Source organism: Stylophora pistillata, chromosome 4 (genome assembly GCF_964205215.1).
Source record: "Stylophora pistillata chromosome 4, jaStyPist1.2, whole genome shotgun sequence".
Lineage (NCBI taxonomy): Eukaryota > Metazoa > Cnidaria > Anthozoa > Scleractinia > Pocilloporidae > Stylophora > Stylophora pistillata.
In genome coordinates, this window is record NC_142522.1 from 23,570,559 (window position 1) to 23,593,464 (window position 22,906).

Genomic DNA, 22,906 nt, shown 5'->3' on the forward strand with positions numbered 1-22,906 from the left:
TTTGAAAGTAGATTTCGTCTTTTCCTTTAAACAACACTGTAATCTTAATTATCAGAGAAATAGCAAAAACCTTCAACTGTGCTTAAACAATTTTTCGAAGTAACTCTTCTTCTGAGTGAACAGTGGTTGACTAATTTCGCCAAAATGAAGCGAAGACACGAAACAAAACAACATTTAAAACTGTAAATTACAGTTATGGTTCACCGAACTTCCTTTTACCGTACGATAGAGATTTCGACGCCGTTTTGCGATTGAGATAAATTCATTAAAAGATGTTTAAGAGCCTCTTCTAATAGCGACTCGAGTCGTTTTGTACCTGACTAATGAACCGTGTTGCTTTGTGCTCGCTATTCGTTCATTGGTCCGTTCACTTTAATATAGCGTTTTGATTGGTTTACAGAAATCACGGGGAAGTGTAAATCGTTCAATTGCCGCGGCGGTTTTTCGTTGCAATTGTCAACAGAGACTCGGAACGAATTTCAAATTTAACTACTATTAGCGCCGTAGGAGCCACAAGGGAAACCTATTGAAATTGAGAATACTTTTATTTCACCGTTACTGTTTGGAAATCGGTCAGTATCTATGTAGTGGAGGAAATGTCTGTAATTTGATTTTGATTTGCTACCCTGTGTCCAGTTAATGATACTCTATAAACCAAAAGAACGCGATTCGCGTCCATTGCGATCTTGTCACCTCTGAAAGCCTACGGCAATAGAATAAGTTTACAGTATGTATTTGTGGAGAGGAAATCTTGAAAGATGAGTCGGAGGTCGAGTGTGAGCAGCAGTGTCACTACCAGCGCTAGATCTGGCGTTGAGGATGATCCTTTGATGCGAGATTGCTATGACTTGCGACGAAGATTACTTCAGACTGAACAGTCACTCCAGAGTTTGAATCCACCACATGCGACAAACGGGTAAGAATTTTCTTTAATTTACTTACCATTATAGAATAGCTAAAATAAAGTTACAGTAGCAGTTCATTGAGCTCCTTGTGTTCATTCAACACGATCATTTTCAAACAGTTATTTCTCATTTTACGATCGGACGTCCTGCAGTGAATCACAATCGTGAGTTTATCACTTATGGGCCTTCGAACGTGATCATTAAAAGTCATTTGTGCTTGGATTTGATGGACAAGACATTTTTTGAATCGTGCTGTGTCTTTAAAAAGTTATGTCTTGCTATGTAGCCCTTCCGAAGGGAAGTAGCGTTCGATGCCATTCCTAATTGTTGATCCGTGCGAGAGTGGTGGTCTCGTATTTACAAGAGCTTTGCAAGTTTCTACTCCTAATCAATGCTGTGTAAATAATCTCGTTACACGCGTTTCAAGTTTATTTTGATCAAGACTCTTGGATTCTGGCTTAATTAATTTGTTGCCAATATTTTATAGTGATTGTAGTGTTTTTAGTAGCCAAAACGAAAAGGAGGTTAAATGGAAAATTCGTATGATAGAGAAATACAAGACCACGCACATCTTGTCCGCGTTCCGAAGTTGGTGTGTCGTAACCAAGGGTACGAAGTATGGACAAAGCTCGAAAGCGAGCTTCGTTGTCCTTTGTAACTTAGAATTTGATTTTTTTTGGACAAGTAGCTGCAATTTGCCAATTTTACGGAGGAAATTTCCGTAGATTTGTCTGAAAGAGTTCGGATTACCGTAGATAAGCTTTACAAATCACAGTCAAAGTGATAATTGTTTAATCAACAAATTTTGATGTTCGCTGTTATCGTTGTAAAGTATTTGCCTTCTTCACGAAGTCGTCGCTGATCATACAGACATGAACTTTTTAAAGTCCTTCAAAAGGATCAATGCATTGCACAGCTCTGACCAATGTCTTTAAAATGTCCTCTTTTGAAACATTTCTCTAGAGTTTAAATGGTTTTAACAAGGTGCACCCAAACATGTAATTGTTATTTAATTTAGTCGCGTCTGCGTTGATCAAAATCGTACAACTTTTTTTTTTCTTTGTTTGAATGATTGGGGTTAATGGGTTAAATTTGGGATCTACCTCCCTCTTTCAAAAACAAAATACATACAAGGAATTTCTTTTTTTCAAGAGCAGCACTGGATCTTGTTGACAACTGAATTTTTGGGAATGACTTCTACTGTCTTGTCTAAATAAATGGAAGTGTTTGTCTTGAAGTGACAGTGTTTTTTTTTTTATGATTAGAGTTAAGGAATTATTCAGTGTAGTGTAGTGACTATTTTCTGCTCAGGTTTTATTAAGACATGAGATTAATTTATTAAATTATTTGAGCTCATTTCCAAGTGTAAGATAAAAAGGCATAAAATTTGGAATATACTATATAGAGATTTCAGGATGGGATCATTCAAAGGAGATGATTATGAATAATGACAACTTTCTAAGTTTTAAATGCAGCTCAGGCCCAGTTCTCCTGTGTCTAAACCTATTCCTTCAATGATGCAATTAATATAAACTTGTCATGATGTAGAACTTGCTTGGTTTCTGACATGAGTTACTCTGTTTAAATGTTAACTATCATCTTTCATAAAAATAAGTTGCATTATTAAAAACTGGATCATTGGATAATGCAATTCAAGACTTTTTCTTGGCTTAGCCATTATGGTATATGAGCCAATATACCATGATCTACAAATATGGTAAGTGTATGCATTAGCTATAAATTAAAAGGGAGCTAAACAATTTAAGATTTGGTAAGATTTGTCTAATATCTTGGGGGCGTTTTTAATAAAACAATTATTCCACTCGCACTTGTTGGATATGAGATGATTATGGCCAACTTGGCACTACTTGCCTCATTGGCTATCTATCATCTCATAACCAACACGTGCTTGTGGAATAATTGTTAATTATACTGGCATTATGATTGGTTTTAACTTGTGATCTAGTAGAGGACAGATGTGCAGATGATGCCACCATTTGTTTCCTTGTTACATGAAACAAATAGATTCCATGTTGTCATGTACCTGTGCTAAGAACATCGTTGACACACTGGCAGACTCAGGGCAACATGGAATCTATCTCTCGTTTATAAGAAGGTCAACTTCAGCCCAAATCCCCATGAAAGGTCTGGTAACTATGTGCTTAACTGTATGAGGGGCTATTTATGGAAAAACTGATGATCAAACATCTTTTTTCCTTTTCCAAGCAGCAAATCACGACAACCTCTTCAGAAACAAATTTCATATGAAACAAGAGCTGAAACGAAAGATCGAAACTTTCATGCCAGTGCTGAAGAGCTAGGGTAAGTGGCCTCTTTAGCCCTTTAACCCCCTTAAGCCAGCAACACACCTGGTAATCTTATCCACTGATGGTGGCGAATTTGACCCCTGTGATTAGCAAAAACCGCAATCAAAGCAGGGGGTACTCCTGGCAATTTTCCTCCAGTGGCTGTGATTGCAGTGTATAAAATCACCAGGTCTTTGGCTGGCTGAAGGCAAACTAGCATCTAATACCTCTTTATAATGTTACTCATGAATCAAACATTAAGGTCACAAGAATAAAGCAGTACTAACCAGAGAAGCTCAGATTGTTGAACAAATCTTTGCTGTCAGACCCATAGGAAATGTATAGCAAACAGTCTGGAGAATATGTACAATGGTGTTGTACTGTATAGGGTTGGGGCAGTTAATAAACAAAGGAGTCAAACTAATGAGCAACTCTGACAAATCTACCAGCACATAATGAATAACTACATATTTTTTATTAATTGAGAAGCAAAAGAAACTTCTCTAGGGAGGCTTTTAGATCATGAAGGACCACTCCTGTTGGATGCACTAAATGTTTAATATATCACAGGTAGTTAGAACAATTGCAAGGATTAAGAATTATCTCTGAATATAACAAAATCCTGAAATAACTTTACAAGGATGGACAATCATCCATTTGATAAAGAATGAATGTAGAAGAAACAAGCACCATGCTGGATGATGAAGCTTAAAACAGAAAGCAATATATAGGCTTGAAAATTTTCTGAAGGCTTAATTTTTTAAGTTAGACAGTGATATACTGGCTGAAATTGCATGGAAAGTGGCCAAAAGTACTGTCTTGGCTCTAGTATAAGAGCCAGAAGAAGCAGGGAAGAAGTTTCCAATTTTTTTTTCAGTCTAAATGGCCAGAGAAGAAGCTATTCATCATCACCAGAGAGTGCTGGCGGTCAAGTGTTGACCTTAGCTGACCTTACCCCAGCAGGCTCTGAGCCAAACCTTTTGTCGAAGAGTCGTAGAGGGACGCCATTGATAAACAACTCTCAGCCCTTGAGGTCATCATACACAGACCTCAGAAATGGATCAACCCACCTGTCACCAAGGGAACAAGAGGTACATCAAGTGTATTCTTCGGTTGAATTTTTAAAAATGAATTGTGTTTTTAACCCTTTCACTTCAAGGAATGACTCTAAAGGACTTTCCCTCTGATACATTTTTTCAATACATTTTCAACTAGAAAGGTAATAAGGATTAAGAAAACAAAAAGTGAGGAATGTTGTTTTGGTCAACATTGAATTCTGACATCTAAAATTGGAAACATGTGTGGTAGATAATGTGAATAACTCATGTCTGATATCAACCAGATGTTGAAAGTGAAAAAGTAAACTTTGTTACTTTAGAGCAGTTTCCTGATGAGACAATTTATTGTGGACAAGCAAAGATACAGCTCTGCTCAGATGCGCAGCCTAAAGTGAAGAAAATAGCAAGTTAACAATTCCAGTCTGAGTTCACGGTGATTACCTCACAATGAAATGATCTGCAACTTCAACATCAACAGACATATTTGTGCCAAGGGATCTATTATCCTCAAAGAATAAACGACAAACGATTAATATAGCTTTACTACTTTTTTCTTATTTATTTACAAATGTCTTAAAATCTGGTTGCAGCTTGATAGCAGGTCATTTGGTAGTGCAAGTGACTATGACCATGATACCATGATTAAAAAACTTTCCAAGCAGCGTGAGGAAAACTCCCAACTTGTCAACCAAAACCACAAGCTAATGACTGAACTTGAAAATCTCAGCTATGACCTGCATCAGGCTAGAAACAAGGTAAGTTAGTGCCTGATAAAATTAAGACAGCGTGGCTGAGTGTTTGGAGCCTTGCACTTGTAATGCAGTGGTCCTGCTCCTGGCTGGTTTTGTTCTCATTTGCCGTGAGCTCAACTCTGTTGCTGCCTTCTGTAAATGATCAACTGGTCAGTCTCTGGCAAATTAAGTTTTTCTTTATCCTTTTAAAGTGTATTTATAGCCCTTCTGAACCTTGCAGTAAATTTAGAAACATATGCATTTGTATGGTGAGGCTTGATTAAGTTTATTTTGTATTTCAGGTGAAGATTCTTAGTCAAGAGTTAGATGTTGAAAGGAAAAGACTCCCTCCTATGGAAGACAGAATTGTGAGTCTGGAGTCAGACCTGGCCTCACAGGAGGATGCTGTAAGGTAAAACAATGTCATTCTTGATGTCATTCAACCATACCACTCCCTTCCCTTAGTTTCAGCCAAACAAGAACTGTTAGGAAGGGTAACATTATCACAAAAGATATTTGTAGGGGAGACTTTCACAACTGCAGTGAAGTGTTACTGACTAACTAGGCACTAGACTTGAAAATCAAGTTAGGCACACGTTGTTTGTCTTCAAGTTGCCCCTCCCCTCTTCAAGCACAGGAAAAAAGTGCAAGAGAGATGTTCTGAAATCAATGATTTATTCAATAAGGTTTTTATTTTTAAATGTATTCTGATAAACTGCTTCAATTACATTTCACCTGCGAAGGATTGTACCACAATTAATCACAAGATTTTATCACAAATGAAAATAATAGGTATCTTTTATTTTTGACCACAGATTTGCTGAACAAACCATGCAAGATTGCAGGGAAGAGCTTCAGTCAAAGACAGAAGAACTCAGAAGTGTTCTTGAATCAGCCACAGCAGCTGAAAATGAACTGAGAGAAGAAGCAAAGCTGAGGAAGAGGTAGACAAAGCACAATTTTTTTTTTGCATTTTTTTCCCTAAGATTTGCTGGTATAGGTAATAACATGACCTCAAGTACAATTTAGTGTTTATAAGTGCAAGAAAATTTTTCAATTGTATGAGCCCATAGGGCAGGTGCAATTTTGTTGTCTTTGAAAAATGTACAAGTGCTTGTTCACACCAAACTGCTTTTGAAATCGTTTTGTTACTTACTACTAATTTGCGTGAAAAAGGCATTGCAGAAAGTCAAAGCAGACAAAATTTCGTGACAGTGCAAGCTATTTGGAATTTGCACTTGTGTTACAACTTTGCGCCCGTATTACATGAAAAATGTACTTTTTTTCAGCCAATCAGATGCACATACTTTTTTCATGTATGCTATTGACCCCCTAAGCCTCCCTTGGTTGCAGGTAGATACTAACCTAATGCCACTCCATAAGTCCTGCTCAATCATAATTCACTTTTCAAGTTGGCCACTCCTATCTCCTATGTAGAGAGTACATGTAGTGTAGTCCTTGTTCTCAAAAGCTCATTAAAGCAATCTAGGTGCTGCCTGTTGCCTCTATTTCAGTTTACTTTCCCTTAATATGGTGAATACTGTGATATCACCAAATAATATTCAAAACAAACCATAAACAAACAATACAACTACTTTCTCGTCATAAATTGGTTCTGTATACACCAACTGAAATATGGTGTCCAATAGTCCTTTTTACAGTTGTGGGCTTGGTGGCCAAGCCTTTGAACAGGAGTGAGGCTAAGGGTGACCCTGTTATGATAGAGACCAGCATCTAGTTAGCATGATAACAAAGAATTTTGCATTTGAAAACCAGCATCTCTATCATAACAAGGTCACTCTCAGCCTCACTCCTGTTCAAAGGCTTGGCCACCAAGCTCTCAGCTGTAAAAAGGACTATTTGAATTACTATTGTTCTAGACTTGCTAACCTCGTCACACGTGGAAACACAAAAGAATAGGCCTTTTGCAGCTAGAGATCACGTGCTTAGATACCGCATAGCAACGCCATACTGGAGAGCAAGCACTCCAGTGATCTCAGATAGTATAGAGGTCTGCATTCAAACAAAGAATACAGTGGATAACAGGTCAAAAGGTATCCCAACTCGAGAAATCCAGTAAGAAGTAATCAACAGCTTCCCTGGAGTGTATCAGCAGCAAAATCACACAAAAAATTCGTTTTTCGCTGATACACTTCAAGGAAGCCGCGTTGATTAAAACTTACAAGATTTCTCGAATTGGATACCCTTTAACTTGTTATCCGCTGTATTCTTTGTTTGAATGCAGACCTATGTGATCTCTATTTTGTCTGAGATCACTGGAGTGCTTGCTCTCCAGTATGGCGTTGCTATGCGGTATCTAAGCACGTGATCTCCAACCGCAAATGGCCTATTATTACATGTGTGAGAGGCTAGGAAGTCCAGAACAATAGCAGTTCAAAATTGGACGCCCGTATTTCGATTCGGTGTATACCTTCGCTTCCTTAAACTTACCTGTGCTCTTATTTCTGCAGAACCTCCGTTTACCCTTTGATTGCTAAGAGTGACTAGCATCTAAATTCTCTTTACAGTGTTACCCCTTAAACACACATTAAGGTTGCAAGAATAAACATAACGATCCCATCTTAAGAAGCTCTTGATTATCGAAAAAAATTCTCCTTGTCAGTACCCAAGGAGATGTAGAGAGAACAGTATGGAGAATATACATACTGATGTTAGAGTGTAAAGAGTTAAAAGCTAGGGAATAGTTTTCTTTTATGAAGTGCACGCGTGATAATTTTGTGTGAACAAAGAAGTAATTCTGTAATCAATTGTCAACAGATTAGAGGATCAGCTTGAACAAGCTTTAAGAAATGTTGAAGAGCTGTCAGACAAACTCACGGAGCAGGATACCACGATAAAATCGTTAAGAAAACAGGTAACCCGTATAGTGGTAACTTCTTCAACATCAATTGATTTAAATTGATGCAAGGACTGGTACTCACCTTGTGAAACGAGAGCGCTTTTTGATTGATTGTGGTACAGCCTGTTTCAAAGTAGATACAGCGACCAATCAAAGCGAATGAAGTGAGCTGTTCGAAGCCAATCTATTCTGTTTTACTTCGTTCGTAATTCCAAGTGTTTGTTGCGTGCACATATAGTAAAACACTAATGATTATCACTTTGGCGTATTTTGCGGGCTAAAAGGGCGAAAATGTAGATCACATCTCATTTTGTTGTCTTTTTTTTTTTCCGTTGTTATCCTCTTGAGTCAGACCCCAAACATACTTATGCCCACGAAGATAAACTCTATAGTTTTATTACATATTTCGGTAAATGATTTGAGCCAAAGAACAACAGACGATTGTGTTGTTTTTCGGGTGAGACTAGTCTTGCAAAGGAATGTTGTCAGCTCTGCTTTAACTGACGTTTAGATAATCTGAGTGGAAGTCATAATTGTAGTCCAGTGCAACGATCTTTCTACTTTCAAGGTTGCCACGGTCAGGGAAAAGTCAGGGAAAAACAAAAATTTTTCAAGGTCAGGGAAAAGTCAGGGAATTTTACAAAAAGTCAGGGAAAATCTTAGTTCTCGTCAAAGTCAGTGAAAATTCAGTGAATTTTGTTTTGAGGGTTCCACAAAGGTTCTGAAGTAGTCGATCGGGTGTCGCAAATCGGATAGAAAGCTTAAAAGCGATGGAGAAATGTAAAAGTGGATTTGGCCTGTTTGATAATTAATTTAATTCAATGTCAGTGAAAAATGTTTTGAGGTCAGGGAAAAGTCAGGGAATTTTTTGGGTTCTAATGAGTGGCAACCCTGACTTTGCGAAACCTGTTCAGTTAGACTTTCTCCTGTCTGTAATCAACTCAGTGCTGTTGGTGTTTCTTTGGTTCGTAGCATTCGGACCGCGAGAGACACTGGAAAGATGTTAGCTCCCAGTCCCAGCGGGAACGAGATGATCTGCTGGATCGGGAAGCCACGTTACAGGCACAAATAACAGACCTGCAGGAAGAAATAAGGTGAGACGCATTAAAAAAATAATAATAATAATTAAATCTCTTTAGTTTGTCTTTTGTTTCAATTTGATACCAGTACTTACAAGTGAATAGCTTGAAAAATTCAAAAAAGGAAAACAATTGTAACAGAGTGTAGCTGTAGGTAAGGTCCCATATAAGACACATACCACCCTCTAAAAGAATTTATTGCAGGAATCTGCGACTCTTTGATTTTCACGTTGAGTTGTTAACAGGCGCATGGGTCCGCCTCCTTTATTGTAAAGTGCGTCCAATTTTACAAAGCAAAATAATCGAAACTTTTTCAAGCATTTTAATAAACTCGCCGTGAACGGTTTTCCTTTTCCCATAACATCCATACTTATTGAAATAGTCTCAGTTGGATTGCGTTGGTATTTTCTTCATAACGTTTTATCATTTGTTTCAAAATCGAAACAAGCAAATGAAAAGCGAGCACCAATCGCATTTTTCTTTTTTTGCGCGATCGTGTTTCCTCGTGCATGAAGCCGGAATTGTATTTTTCTTCTCGAGTTTTCGATGCTACTCAAGTTTAGTCTTTGATTCCCTTTGCTCTGGTCGGCCGTTGTGATTGTAATTTTATAGTATTCAGTTTACAAATGTGCTCCTCAGCCGGTTGTGTGTTCTCATGCTCTCATCAATACGAACGCAACTTCGACTGGAAACGTAGATAAATTGCTCAATTCATAGGCTAGAAACTACATAAAACTTCTTGGTTTGCGTCTTCAACCTTTTTGGTCACTAACGGTTAAAATGTTTGATTTTGCATGTGCACAGATATTCTTCTAGGAATTAGTGTTTTATTTTATACTTAAGAGTTTTTTTCTTCTTTTTTTTTTTTTTGACATAGGCTTCTCCAAGCCGAGGGAACAGCCAAGGAAGACAGTCAGACATCTATGCAACACGAGAACACCAGTTTACGAGCGACTATCTCGCGTCAGAGCCAGAAAATTGGCAGAATTGAAAACGAACTTAGAAAAAATGAGCTTCTGCTCAAAGACCAAGGAGAACTACAAAACACAGTGGAGAAACAGAAGGAGAAAATTATCCAGTACCAGCGAGAAATGGAAGAAACGAAACTTCACATGGCCCGACTAGAAGGATTAGTTCATCAGGTTCAGGAACAGAGCATGAAAGAGCACGTGACTGCCACGCCCTCTGTGAGTATTTCTGAGAGGTTTATTGTAGATTTGTATCGTAAAAAAAATGCAAGCATTGCACGAACGAGAAAAGGTTTTTACTCGCTCTTATAATCGAACCAAAGATCGACTGCTTTGAGTCATTATTTGGGTCAAGGGTTAGAATCATTTGAAATTTGCTCGAAAACCTGTAGGAAGAAGGCAGTCATTTTTTTTTTTTTTTTAACGTACGAGTATTGGGGCCACTTCGTTTTCTCGAGCAGTTCGTTTATTTGACATGGCCAATACTGTCCTTGAAAATTTCTCCAGAGATTTTCGCCATACCTTTCCCTTAATACATACCTACCCAGTCTCTTTACAAATACAAAAATCGGACTGGTTTTTAAGTTGCGTTTCTTAAATGTTCTTCAAATGTGTTCCATTTGACTTTGTTCAAGCTGTAAGAGTTAGAAAGCGGGTTATAAAAAACAAAGGAAAGACAATGATCACTCATTAATAGACGGACAACTCCGGCAAGGTGATTTTACCTCATATTTCCAGCCACAGAAAATGTCGTCGTTTTCAACCACTGCTGAGCGATCGTCATTATATTGAAAGCTACACTCCCTGGAAGTGTCAGTCTATGAGAAGTAGACATAATCGGAAATTCAATTTCGTTACGAGTGTACATGACTTAAGATTCGATTGTAGTTCGTGAAAGGTATGTCCTCCTTTGAACTGTCGCCCTGGCCAGTCACGCTACACGTCTCCTTCGCCGCGTATTGTATGACGAGCTAAAACGACAGAAATTGTACATGATATGGACATGTTACAAGAGGACTTAGTAAAGATTATTCAGACGCCTATAAAGTTCTTAAGCTTTTCAGGCTCGTGGATCGGAGATGAAACAAACTGAGAACCCTCTTTTTTTTCCAGCTTTGAAACAGAAATTATACCATACTTCTAGATCTAGACATAATTTCTTTCGTTTTCAGACCAGTGACAGTGGCATTTGTAGCAGTACCCAGACAATGAACGGTTACCATAGCATCAGTCCGCGCAACATGGGTAGTTACATACAAGATGACGTAGACAACGAACGCGACCACGTGACAGGAAGCGGGGGAACAGCGAGAGCGGTGATTGCTGATCTGAAACTGAAGCTGGCAATGAAAGAAGCTGAGATACAAAAACTACAGGCTACTGCTGTAGCACGGGCAGCCGCTCAACAGAAACACATAGCGGGTGAGTAGCGGGCTCGAGCAAACTGTGTTGAACCTTTTGCTCCCGTGATCTTAATTCTCCCATCTAGCTACTGCACAATTCCTTGTAAATTAGTGACGAGAATTTGGTGTTAGATCAAGAAAACAACGTCTGCTTGATAACTTGGGAATTTTTAATTTTTCATCGTTTGCTGGATAATGTTTGGAGAAGTTACATGTTAATCACTCGTGGGAGTTGAAGGGTCATTATAGAGCAGGCACGACGCGAAATAAGGACGAGACAGCATGCAGAATCCCTTGACCTCGAGCACTCCTGACTATCGATGCGTGAACTGGAGTTCAAGGTTAGCAGACGAGACGGAATTCTCAACGAGGAAGCAACTATTTGAAACCTCCCCCTCTTCTCCTGCGGAAGCTAGAAGCTTGTAGGCCAAATACGCCTCGTCTGAACAATCTCACCAGCCTGGAAGGAAATTTTCAAATCGTGATTTGACGCTTTTATAATTAGATTATGAGAACTAAACCGGGATGTTTAAAGGCAAATCGGAAAAGTTTGTCCTCGTGTTCATTGTGCGTTTTGGTCTGTTTCATTGTCAGGTTTAGCTGGTGATGGTGGTGTTATGGATGGTTTGAGAACTGAGTTGTCAGCCATTGTGGAACGGAGTCGTATTGGTGATCGCAAGCAACAGGAACTTGAACAGATCATCTCACGCTTAGAGGATGAAGTGGCCAGGTACTCAGCTCAAACAATTCAACTGGAAGAGCGACTGGCCGACAAAATGGCGCAGATTGCGTCGCTGGAGAGCAAGCTTGGTCAGAGAAATCTTAAAGTGGTTGATTTACAGAACGAATTGGAAGCAAAAATTTCAGAGAATGGAATTCTACAGCGAGAGGTAATAAAGTAACCTGCTTGCCTTACCTTGTCACTTAAGTCACAGAATACCCATAAAGGCTTTTTAGATATCGATGGGAGGGCATCAAGGTCGCTTTGCCCTGCTGAAGAGGCCTAATATCATTCAAGCCGGGACAGTTGTCTATGGCTGCTAGCACAGTGACTTACTTTTTTGTTTCTTTTTTTTTTTTTTCTATCTTTCCTTTTCTTTCTGTTCCTTCTTGATGAGATTCTAGCCCCCTTTCCCTACATGATTTTGTCAGGTTTCTCTAACAGTTCTTTGACTCATATTTACACTCTCAAGAATACCACACTCAACACGTTCACTTACGATCTTGAGTCTAGCGCCTTAACCGTGGGCCATTGAGACCCTCATTTTTACTGGCTCTTTTATATCTTTAACCTTCCTAAGGTTCGACAAGCTACGTCACGCTTTAGCACCGTCGAGAGAAAGCTAACTGACAGGACATCTGAATCGAGCTTACATGAGTCTAAACTAAAAGAGATTCAAGAGGAGCTGGAATCCAAAGCTCGGCGTATTGGGGAACTGGAAGGATCGGTGGAAGCCAAGGATATCGAACTGAAGGAATCTGCTGCACTCGTGGACAGAGTGAAAGCGTTACACGGTGAACAGTGTCTCGAGCTGCAGAGACAGATAGAGGAGGTAAAATAAAGACGAGAATTGCATCATGGTTGCCACAGGTTGCAAAATAATTTGGGAAAAGGCTCTCCAATTTCATTATTTGTCACTGATGAGGCCTTAATGTAATTGCCGTATTGTTATCGAAGGGGAAATGCATCGATGAATGAAAAGGATTCTTATAAGGGGAGGCTTAAGACTGCTATTGTGTGTTATGTTTTGTATTTTTATTTTCAAACATACTTTACGATCGTGGAAGAATCAGAAAATTTTGAAATCTGATGTCAGAAGCAGTCATTCGTAAGAAATGAGTTTGTCTCACCAAAAATCAAATCTCTGAAAACGCAGGTTTCAATCCTGATGGAGTGACAGTGCCCATAATGTGACTACATTTTTCGATAACAATAGCATAGTGCGGCTAAATTCTGAACTTCTTGGTTATTTTAAATAAAATTTCGTATTTTAGCCGGTCATATGTTTGAAGCTGGGATTAGAGACTGTCTGAATTTTTTTTTATATTCAGTTGTAGATTCATACTTTTTCGCCGATATTGCAAGAGAGTTGTGTGTATTAACGTAAAAGTTTTCTTTTCTTCAGTTGCAGAGATCATTTGAGGAGAAAAATACTGTCTTAGCTCATCTTGAGACTTCCTTGGCAGGTACGATATGGATAAGCGCGAGCTCCGATTCTATACTGATTTCACTTTATATGTCGTAGAATTTATTATCGGATTTCATTTGTGATAATACGTTTTTTTGTTATTTCTCTAGCCTCCCGCCAAGAACTGAATCTAAAAAAGTCACTCGCCGATCAGATGGAGCGAGCTCTTCAGGAACAGAAGCAAGAGATCGAAGTACGAGACACTCAGTCTGTCCAGCACAGTCAGAAACTGGAAAAGCTGGAAGAACAGGCTGATAAGGCCACACAGCAGGTCAGAAAAATGGAAGTGTCGTTGGCAGAATGTCACAAGGAAATCGAGATGTATGTGGGCCAGTTAAAGGAAGCTCGTAGTGCGCATGAACAGGAGTTGGAAGAGAAGAGACTAGAGGTGAGGTTGAAGAGAATTACTGAGTGAACTTTTTTTTTTCCATCGGTATATTCTATTCCCGGGATTCGTAACAAGGTTCCTAGCCGGAAATAGGGAGCTTAAGCAACCACGACGAAAGGGACGACGACGACGTCAAGCAATCGCGGAGGGTCTGGAACCAGGACGTCGTTTTTAGCGGGAAAATGAAACTTAAGCAGTGAAGTTGCTCAAGGACGACGACGTCTGAAATTTTTGTTTATTCTCGCTTCGTAAGTTTAAGAAATGACATCGTTCAGAGACCTCCAAAACCTTCTTCTCGGTCATGGATCAAAATTTTCACCTTTATCGAAAGTTCGAGAGTACGTTATTCAATTCTTGAACATCAAAAGTCCAAGGAATTATTAAGCTTTAGCTTTATTTACAATAATTTACGCATGATAAAAGTTTAAAATATAAATTTTACGGAAGTTATTCGAGATTAAAATTCAGTTCTAAGTGTTGCTGGTATAAACAAACCTATTTTGCCCAAGGCTTGCCTGATTTTCAACGTGCTTTAGCCTGATATGTTCTACCTTTGATGCTCCTTCCTTTGGCGAGCAAACGACTCAAGTCTGTCAATTTTAATCAATGCTAGCTAGCGATCGGCATAGATGAGTCGTCGCGCTTCAAACAAGAATACTATTTTTTCCCGTGTGATTTTGTCGGAATAATTTTTATCGCTGTAAATCTAGATCTTTATCAAACATTTCGAAAATAGATTCGCAAAACCTGAGAGGTATTCACGCACGCTCATGTTGACACACCGATCTGAAGAATTCTTAGCTGTTTAAAGCGTCTCGACGGAAGAACAGCAACACGCAAAATGTTTTAGTAGCAATAAACCGACAGTTCCATACACACAGCTTTTGACCGAAAGCAGTGGTGTATTGCACTGCCATTTAAACCTTTTCATTCAATAAAAATGATAAACAGCACTCTTTCATAAAATATACTCAAATAAATTTAAACCTAACGTGGTCGCTTTCACCGCTTGACTTGACATCTGTTGTGCGGAGGAAGTAAAATGAGTTAGTAGGTTTTCGAATTTTATTTGTTTAGAAAACTGAACAGGGAGGTTTAAATCAACCGCAGAAGCGAATACAAACTCCAACCGGCCATAGACTGTCAAAAAAACGACAATAAAGCCGCACCTTTTGATGAGAAAAACTGCTTTGAAGTTCGGAAGTTCACGACGACTTGAAACTGGTCGATCTCAAGTCGTCGACGATAAGACGACGACGGAATTCTTGGTTCGCGCTTGCGCAGTGACGTTCTCGCTACTTCCGGTCGTCGTCCTCCGTTCGTCGTCGTGGTTGCTTAAGCTCCCTAATGTCTCCGCCAGAACCCTGCAAAAATCGTGGAGAATTTTCTTCATTGCCTGCAGCTCCTATGAGTCTCGTTGAATTTAAGACAGAGTAGTAACGTGCTCAACAACAACCATCATCAGTGCCAGACTCCTTGCACCGGCTTGCTTTGCCCTAGACCTCAAGCTTTATCGCGGACAAAGAAACGTTCTTGCCGACGCCAGTTCGCAAGCTAGAACCCAATTCTCACGATTTAGAGATCAACGCGGTCATTCAAGGGCCCCTGCATCTCCCTTACTCTAGGCCTACTTCCGTTTCGTCTATGGGCGTTAGTTTGCCTAACCTTGTTTGGTTTTGATTTTTTCTCCTCTTTTGTTTGTTTGATTTTTCTTTGATTTGTTTGTCGTATTTAGATATCGAAACTGCAAAAAGCATTGCAGCAGACGCTGTCAGACGTCCATCAAAAGAACGAACAGGTTGTTCAACTGGAAAGTATGGTTGCCGATCAGCAAAATGCACTCCAAAGAGATCAAGAGAGAATTCGTGACTTGGAGGAATCGCGTTCTCATCTGCAACAACAAGTCGCCATCTTGGAAGAAGAAATTGCTCGGGAACGAAACACATCACAATTGGAGTCAAGCGACTTACATCAGAAACTTCAAGGAGCCAAAGAAGACATCGACGAAAGAACTCGACAAATCAACGAACTGAACTCGACTCTGAGAGAAGTTCATAAAGACATGAAACACAGCTCAGCGAGTATTGTGGAGTTGGAGCAGCTTCTGCAACAGTCCCGAAGCCAGTGTGACAAGAAGACCGCGCAAGCACAGACCCTGGAACAAGCTCTTAAGGAGACGCGAAAGCAACTGTCCGAGATGACGAAGAAAAACGGGGAATTGGAAGAGAGGTTGCGCCAGGTAGAAGGCGAATTTTCGGAAACGACGGAGCACAATGCGGAACTGGATAACGAGGTAATTTTTCGATGAATTTGTCGTAACTTCTGTTGGATGTTGAGGACTCTAATGAAGGTTCGTGACGTAAACGCGGAAGTTCTGTGACATCATGACTTACAAAAAGGTATTCAGTGCAACAAAATCACGAAAAAGCTACCTAGCTTGACGTGATCGACTGATATTGCGTTACTAAGAGTGAAAGTTGAGGTTAGCTTACGGGGACATTACATGACATGCTTTCTGAAAAAGAATGGTGCCTTACGTGACTACGTCTCTTAAACTCCTAGCGGCAGCCTGACAGTAAATGCTGATCAGCAGTAACTGATGTGACGAATGGAATGTTGCGCTTTTTTTTTTTAAGTTTTGTTTCGTGTCTCTCTGTGATTGGTCGCAGAAACTCACGACGTTCTATAAAACAGTCATGTACAGTCTAGCCCGCTGAGCAGGAGTAATACTGGCGAGCGAGTGCGCAGTATTTTCTTAGCGCAAATTATGGCCCTCATCTTTGATTTTAATGGAAGTCGAAGGCTGGGGAGAAAGACATTTGTACCGAGGGGGTGAGCGACAGTGAAAAAGAGAAGGGGCTGATGGTGGGGGAATGAGTTAACGATCGCGCGCTTCTTTAACACGCCCTAATAACACGCCTGCATTGCAGGCTTTATGCAGTCAAACTAAAAACTACTGCGACTTAGTTACTCGTGTTTTCACGCGCTTGTTCTTGAGGAACGTAACACTTATTTACTCCGAGTTTCCATCTCCGCCTTGTGATATTTTTCTGTTCTGATTGGTCAATTGAAAGCGCTAGAATCGTACCCATGACGTAAGCAAGCCCTGTTAGCTCTAGGGAACTCTCAGTCATGTTCACGTCTTCGTGATTTTACGTCTCCCTCGCAGACTAAGCACTTTTCGCTATTGTCATTTAGGTGAACAAAATCCAGACCGAGTTACAGGACACGATATCTCAACTGAAATCGCTCCAAGAAGTATTGCAGACAAGTCAAAAAGAAGTTCAAGAAAAAGAAAAGAAAGTCGAGGAACTGGACAAAATGTTGAACGAGAGCATGGAAGAACTACAACAGAAAGACAAGAATTTGAAAGACAAGGAGAGTAAGGTCGTTGAACTCGACAAAGCGCTCAAGGAGAGACAATGGGAATTGAAGCAGAAAGCTGCTCAGGTGAGTTCATGCGTGTCACATTAACATGTGGCTCCGAGGTTAAGAGCCAAAACTGCAATTTCTTTTCATGCTGCCGTCAATGATTATTGTGACAATAATTTTTGAGCAGAAAGTAGATCAAAATGTTTCAATCACAACTGAATACTGTGACCTTATTAACTTTATAAGATAGTAAAATTGTTTCAGAGAGGTCCGCATATCATGACGTGACGGCAGCGCAACACACTTTCATACCTGAGTCGTAATCCTCCCCTCTGGCTGCCATATCATGAAATATTGATTTGACATCGACTTGCAATAATTTGGGAATGATTTGACATCAACTGAAGCTCACTTATGTTGGGATGAAAGAATTCTCATCCTTCTACTTGTACTGTATATCCTTAATGGGATTTCAACCACTGAGCTGACAGATTTGTTTGTTTGTTTTTTTCTAATCCAAACTTCATACTTTCCACTGTACTTGCCAGGTTACCCAGCTGGACATGACCATGAAGGAACACAAGAGTGAACTACAACAGAAGGTTATCACTTTAGAGCATGCGCTAAACCAGGCTCGATATGAACTTAGCGAGAGAGCTGTAGAGGTAATAAATACGGACGGCAGGCGTTATTTTCTGTAACTGTATTACCCTTAACTTGCAACCAAAAATAAATGCCATACCGCACAAATACTAATCCATCGTACACTCCGTGTTATGCATACAGAGGAAGGTTACCAGTAAACTAACCAGAAAAATATAAGAACCCGCTTTTTTTTGCGCGCGGCTGTTTTTACCGAGTATAATAATACAACTTAAAGTTGTCCATGTTAGAAGTCGAGAGTAAGAAAATAAAAGGCAAACCTCACAAGTCGAGTCATGACGGACAGAAAATTTGGTCGCTGTTTTTGATGTTTTTTTAGTGATATTTACTTTGGACCTAGTTAGGCCCGATTTCATGTACTCAACCCAGTTCCCATGCTCTGGTACGGATGTATTGAACGTAGGTGTTGAAATGAGATCAGCCATCAATATGACGAGAAAAAAAGTTAACTTTTTTTATTTGGTGTACTGTCTGTGGCTTGTTGCGTTAGTGGCGTATTACCGTAGATTTTGCAGTAGTGAAGGTATTATTCCAGGGAATTACTGTAATTCATATTGCGTGATTTAGATTACTGTAATTCATATTGCGTGATTTACACCAAGAAATTACCAAAAGTTTCCTCGATTATCGTTTATAATTGCAGATCGCCGATCTCAGAGCTAAACGGGATCAAAATCAAGAACAAGAGAGGCAAAGGAAAACTAAAATCGAACATTTAGAAAAGACCGTTAAACATCAGCAGCAAGAGTTAAAGAAACGCGCAACTCAAGTCGCTGAGTTTGAGAGAGTAAGTGTTGCATCGTTGTTTTCCGTAACTCACGTAGCAGGTCATCAATGTTAGAATCAACCAATCAGGAATGCGCATAGAAAGTTGTTATGGAGCTCGTGGCCAGTCGCTAGAAAACTTGCCATAAGTCGTAAAAGGCGGGAAAATTGATACCCAAACGCTTTATGACGTTCAGCCAATGCTAAGCGCGAGCAAATCAATGAATTTACGCCGGAAACAAGCTAGCAAGCGCAGCTATCTAACTACTGCCAATCGCGTCACCAAAACGCGCGAAAGTCAGGTCAAGATTGATAACAAGTTTGGTTGTGGTGTGTTGGAGCGAACCTTTTTATTCTTATTGATTGTATTAAGCCACGCAATTCTTTGAGCCAATGAGAAAATGATCTTGGGTTAAGGATCTCTGTTATTTTGTTACTTTATTGATGCACGTAAAACCAACTTTTATCTTTGGTTCTCAGGAGCTTTCGAAATGGCAAAAGAGGCGTGAAGATTCAGAGGAGACAAGTCAAGAATTGCGCTTGGCCCGTGAGCAGCTTCAAAACACGGTAATTGCTAGCTGACAACTAAGTTGATAATGTAAATTCGCTACCGTAAAGAATTTCAAGGACTAACGCTCGAAACGTCAGCCTTGAAACTCTTTACGGTGGCCAATTTACATTTTCAACTCAGTTGATAAAACCCAAATGACCTTGTTACTCCCACTGACGCAGCACCACAGTTTCTTTAGGAACTTACCCCCTTTATCTATTTTAGAAGATTTCAGGTACATTTTTCCACAGATCTTTTTTTAAATCTGGAGATTTAGTCCTATTAAGAGCCATTTGTTTTTTGAATTTCATGTTCAAGAAAAAGTTTTTTACAGATATTTATCAAGGGAGAATTAAGCTTTAAGTTAATTTTTTCCATAGCACGCAGAGCTGATGGAAGCTCGCCGCGACCTTTTGAAATGTCAGCGGACGGAGCAAGAGCTTATTCGGGAACTTGATGACGCGCATGCGCTCTTAACCACGAAGGAGTCAGATTGTACCAGGCTTGCAAAGGAACTTGGGGCGGCTCAGGTACGGGAGGCTCAGGCTGAGGCTAGGTGCGTGCAGGAAATGAGAAAAGCGCATCAACAGCACGAGTTAAAAGAGGCCACCCAGGATCAAGAGGTAAGAAAAATATCATAATACTTTGAGTCCGTTATTTTCAGTAACGGCTGACTGTTCGTCTCTGCTATGAATTTTACGGGATCAAAATAATTTTGGTAATTGTTGTCTAAGTTCCTCACTGATGGAGATCTCTTAACTAACAGTTTACTTGATGAGGTCAGTTCATCAAACGCAACGTTGTTATTTTCACGGTTGCAAAGTTCTTCCTTCTCCGTTTACCTTATGGTAGGTACAACGCCTACAAGAAGACCACGCCAAAGCTCTCGCACAGAAAGACGAAAGCGACGCAGCTCACCGTATAGAAATTCAGAGGATTCAAGAGCAGGAGAGAAGACACGCCCAGGATTTAGCTCGAGCAAAAGAGCAAAACGGAACTTTGATAGAGGACAACAGGAGCTTAGCATCTCAGCTTGTGTTGTATCAAGAAGATGCTAAGGCGACGAATGAGATGCTTGTTATAAAAGATGCAGAGGTATTTCACAGCGCGCTCTTTAGTTGAAATATGATTGATTAAATTCTGTATCTGATGTGGAGTATTCGCGAAATGGAAATTCCATGGGTATCGGTGTTCCTCCATGCAACTCGTTCTGTTTTTCGTTTTATTGAAAATCTTATTTGTGATCAAATTATCCTTCGGAGAACAAAGAACCTACTTAGTGTTGCTCTCCACATTTGGCATTGCAAATCAGTTGGCGGTAGGGACTAACCGGTATCTGGGGAGTATGTGTTGAAGCCCGGTCATGCCTTGACAGGCAACTCCTGTTGTTGAGGATCAACTCTTCACTTGCACTCTTTTAAATTCATCACTCTTTCCTAACATCAATTATTACATTTTGTGACATCTGTCGTCTTCCTGCACTGCAGATCGCTCGTCTGGAGGCCAAAGTGTCTGGTTATGAGAGAGCTACGTTCGGTACGAGTGTTCGTCTCGACGGGTCAGGCCGAGTTACTCCGAGAGGAAATAGAAGCGCGTCGCACATGCGTCATGTAACCTCGCCGAGAACTGTGTCAAAGTCCTCTGTCAGCGGTATGAAGAAAAGTAACTCGGACCAAAACCTTAATAACATGTCAAGCAACAGTACACTAGTGACTTTCAGCCACCTTGAGACTCAAGACTTGATGGAAAATCATGCTCACTCACAAACGCCAGCTATTCTTGTAAGCCAACATCACTCGCACGGTCAGAAGCCGTATCCTCTTCCTCACGACCGGAGCAGATCGGTACAGTCAAGCCTAGAAACTCTCGAGGGACTTCTAAAACAAGCCAACATGGAAATGGCTCGCGATAGTTTACCTTTGCTACTCAATACCTCTACATCACAAGCCGATGATGTTACACTATCTGCCGCTGACCTTAATACCACGCAGCCGTCTCCGCCCCAGAAGGAAGAGCGCGACAGAACTGCTGAGAAAGATACTAGTGTAATGGATGGTGACGGCGAGCAGGTCAGCGGATTGTACGAAAATCTTCATGAACAATTAGAGAAGAAGAAAGCGTCGTTGGGTATGTCACGTGATAGGGGAAGCGATAGTGATTCTCTGGACCCTGATAAATGGTGAGAGTTATTTGCAGTTGACAGATTTCTTCAGCTTCGGCTTTCAATGAAAATTAAGAGTTCAGTAAGAAACATGAAAGATACGAGTGCAATAGCAGTTCACTAGCGAGGATCATTCCTGCACTTGGACTTCATCAGCAGGTCAAATTAAGATTCATTTCATTTCATTAAACAAGTGCGCCTAAGGTTGCGAGTTGCGGTTTTGAATAGTGCCCTTAGTTCGTTGCCTGATTTAAACCCTCATAACGGAGCCATATCGCTGATGTTAGTTGAAGCTCTAGGTGTGTACACCAGATAATTAAGATGGGAAATTGCGCTTTACAGTTACAGCTTTAAGCGAAAATAGCAGGTCTGGCTAGATCTTCCCTATACCATTTAGGCTCAACATTGTAAAATAGGGAGGGGAATTTGTAGATTCAAGACGGCAACACCCCGAAGCTGACAAGTTTCTATGTTCTCTTCACTTTTGCGCCGTATGGCAGAGGTTGTAGGGAGAAATTAAATGTAAATCACTTCTAAGTTATCGCGTGAATTGCACCTTGAGCGACCAGACTCTGATAAGGCTACTACTCATTTTTCCGCGTCTACCTTGTAGACTTTATTTCCGATGTCTGTCTAATGTCATTGCTGATTTCTGTTTTCCTGTAGTCGCGCCAGTCTTCAACAACGCTTAGCCCTTAACGAAGCGAGAAGAAAGAACATAGACCAACAGCTACTGGAAATGCAACAGAATGTTGTTTCTTGAGTGCGTCTGTAGGATTGAACTCTTAGGATCTGATAAGTAATTCTATCTCCTAACCGTGATACATTCCCTCTGCGAAATTAGTCATTTAAAGGAGTTATTACATCAGTTTCTTCTGGGAGTTCTTAAAAGGGTTAAAATCGAAGTATACCGAACAAGGTGTAACCTACATCCTTAATCTGAATTGTTGATATCATTTTGAGCGTTGACAAAATCTCAGGATGTTGATCGACATCTTGCACCGAACTGTTTCGTTGATCAACTGAATAAGTTTGGTTATTACTCTGACCTGTGCTTGCGGTGTAAATATACCTCATCCACCAGTAGACCACCGTTTATACTTATAACAAAGCATTTTATAGCTTAGTTTCAATTACATACACGCGAAAAGATGCTTTTATTCGGAAAGTGTGTGCCAAGTCCACACTTTGCGCACTCGTTTTCTGGCACGTAAAGTCGGTTAGGTTCTCAATTTCCTTCGATTAGGTATTTATATAGTGCTTAAATAATTCTACTACTCGAATGAATCCTTTCATCGAAAGAAGTGCGTCACGGTTGAGCAATCTTGATTGACGTAGCCTAAATTTTGTGGTTGTAATTTGTAACATGCGGTAGAGCATAGTTAGTAGAGGGTAGAGTCATTGTCAACTGAGTGTAAAAAGGAATCTGGGATTGGTTTGGTTTTTCTCTACTTCATTGCGTGATTGGTCCATAAAACGCGTCCCCTTTTCTAAACCAATCAGATGAG

The 22,906-nt window shown here is 40.1% G+C and overlaps 1 protein-coding gene across 2 annotated transcripts; it reads left to right on the plus strand.

Annotated features, from left to right (window-relative positions):
- The first annotated feature begins 475 nt into the window (after nt 1-475).
- On the plus strand, nt 476-22,304 carry LOC111335183 (uncharacterized). 2 transcript variants are annotated; one of them, XM_022941044.2, is made up of 23 exons: nt 476-916; nt 3,135-3,227; nt 4,089-4,302; nt 4,860-5,024; nt 5,303-5,412; nt 5,816-5,944; nt 7,779-7,875; nt 8,833-8,954; nt 9,817-10,126; nt 11,080-11,329; nt 11,905-12,200; nt 12,612-12,863; nt 13,437-13,497; nt 13,610-13,887; nt 15,623-16,180; nt 17,086-17,337; nt 17,808-17,924; nt 18,566-18,709; nt 19,168-19,254; nt 19,618-19,860; nt 20,090-20,332; nt 20,725-21,416; nt 22,065-22,304. In XM_022941044.2, the coding sequence occupies exons 1-23, from the start codon at nt 759-761 to the stop codon at nt 22,159-22,161; spliced, it is 4,968 nt and encodes a 1,655-aa protein (XP_022796779.2). In that variant the 5' UTR covers nt 476-758; the 3' UTR covers nt 22,162-22,304. The 2 variants fall into 2 exon arrangements, with proteins under 2 accessions (XP_022796779.2, XP_022796778.2); XM_022941043.2 differs by having other exon boundaries at nt 622-916; nt 3,132-3,227.
- Nucleotides 22,305-22,906: the final 602 nt, after the last annotated feature.

Bases quoted from the DNA above. Each gene is read 5' to 3' on its own strand.
- LOC111335183 (XM_022941043.2), top strand. From the start codon at position 759: ATGAGTCGGAGGTCGAGTGTGAGCAGCAGTGTCACTACCAGCGCTAGA. The intron at 3,228-4,088 runs GTAAGTGGCCTC...TTTTTTTTTCAG, and splicing joins GCCAGTGCTGAAGAGCTAGG to TCTAAATGGCCAGAGAAGAA. The intron at 12,864-13,436 runs GTAAAATAAAGA...TCTTTTCTTCAG, and splicing joins TGCAGAGACAGATAGAGGAG to TTGCAGAGATCATTTGAGGA.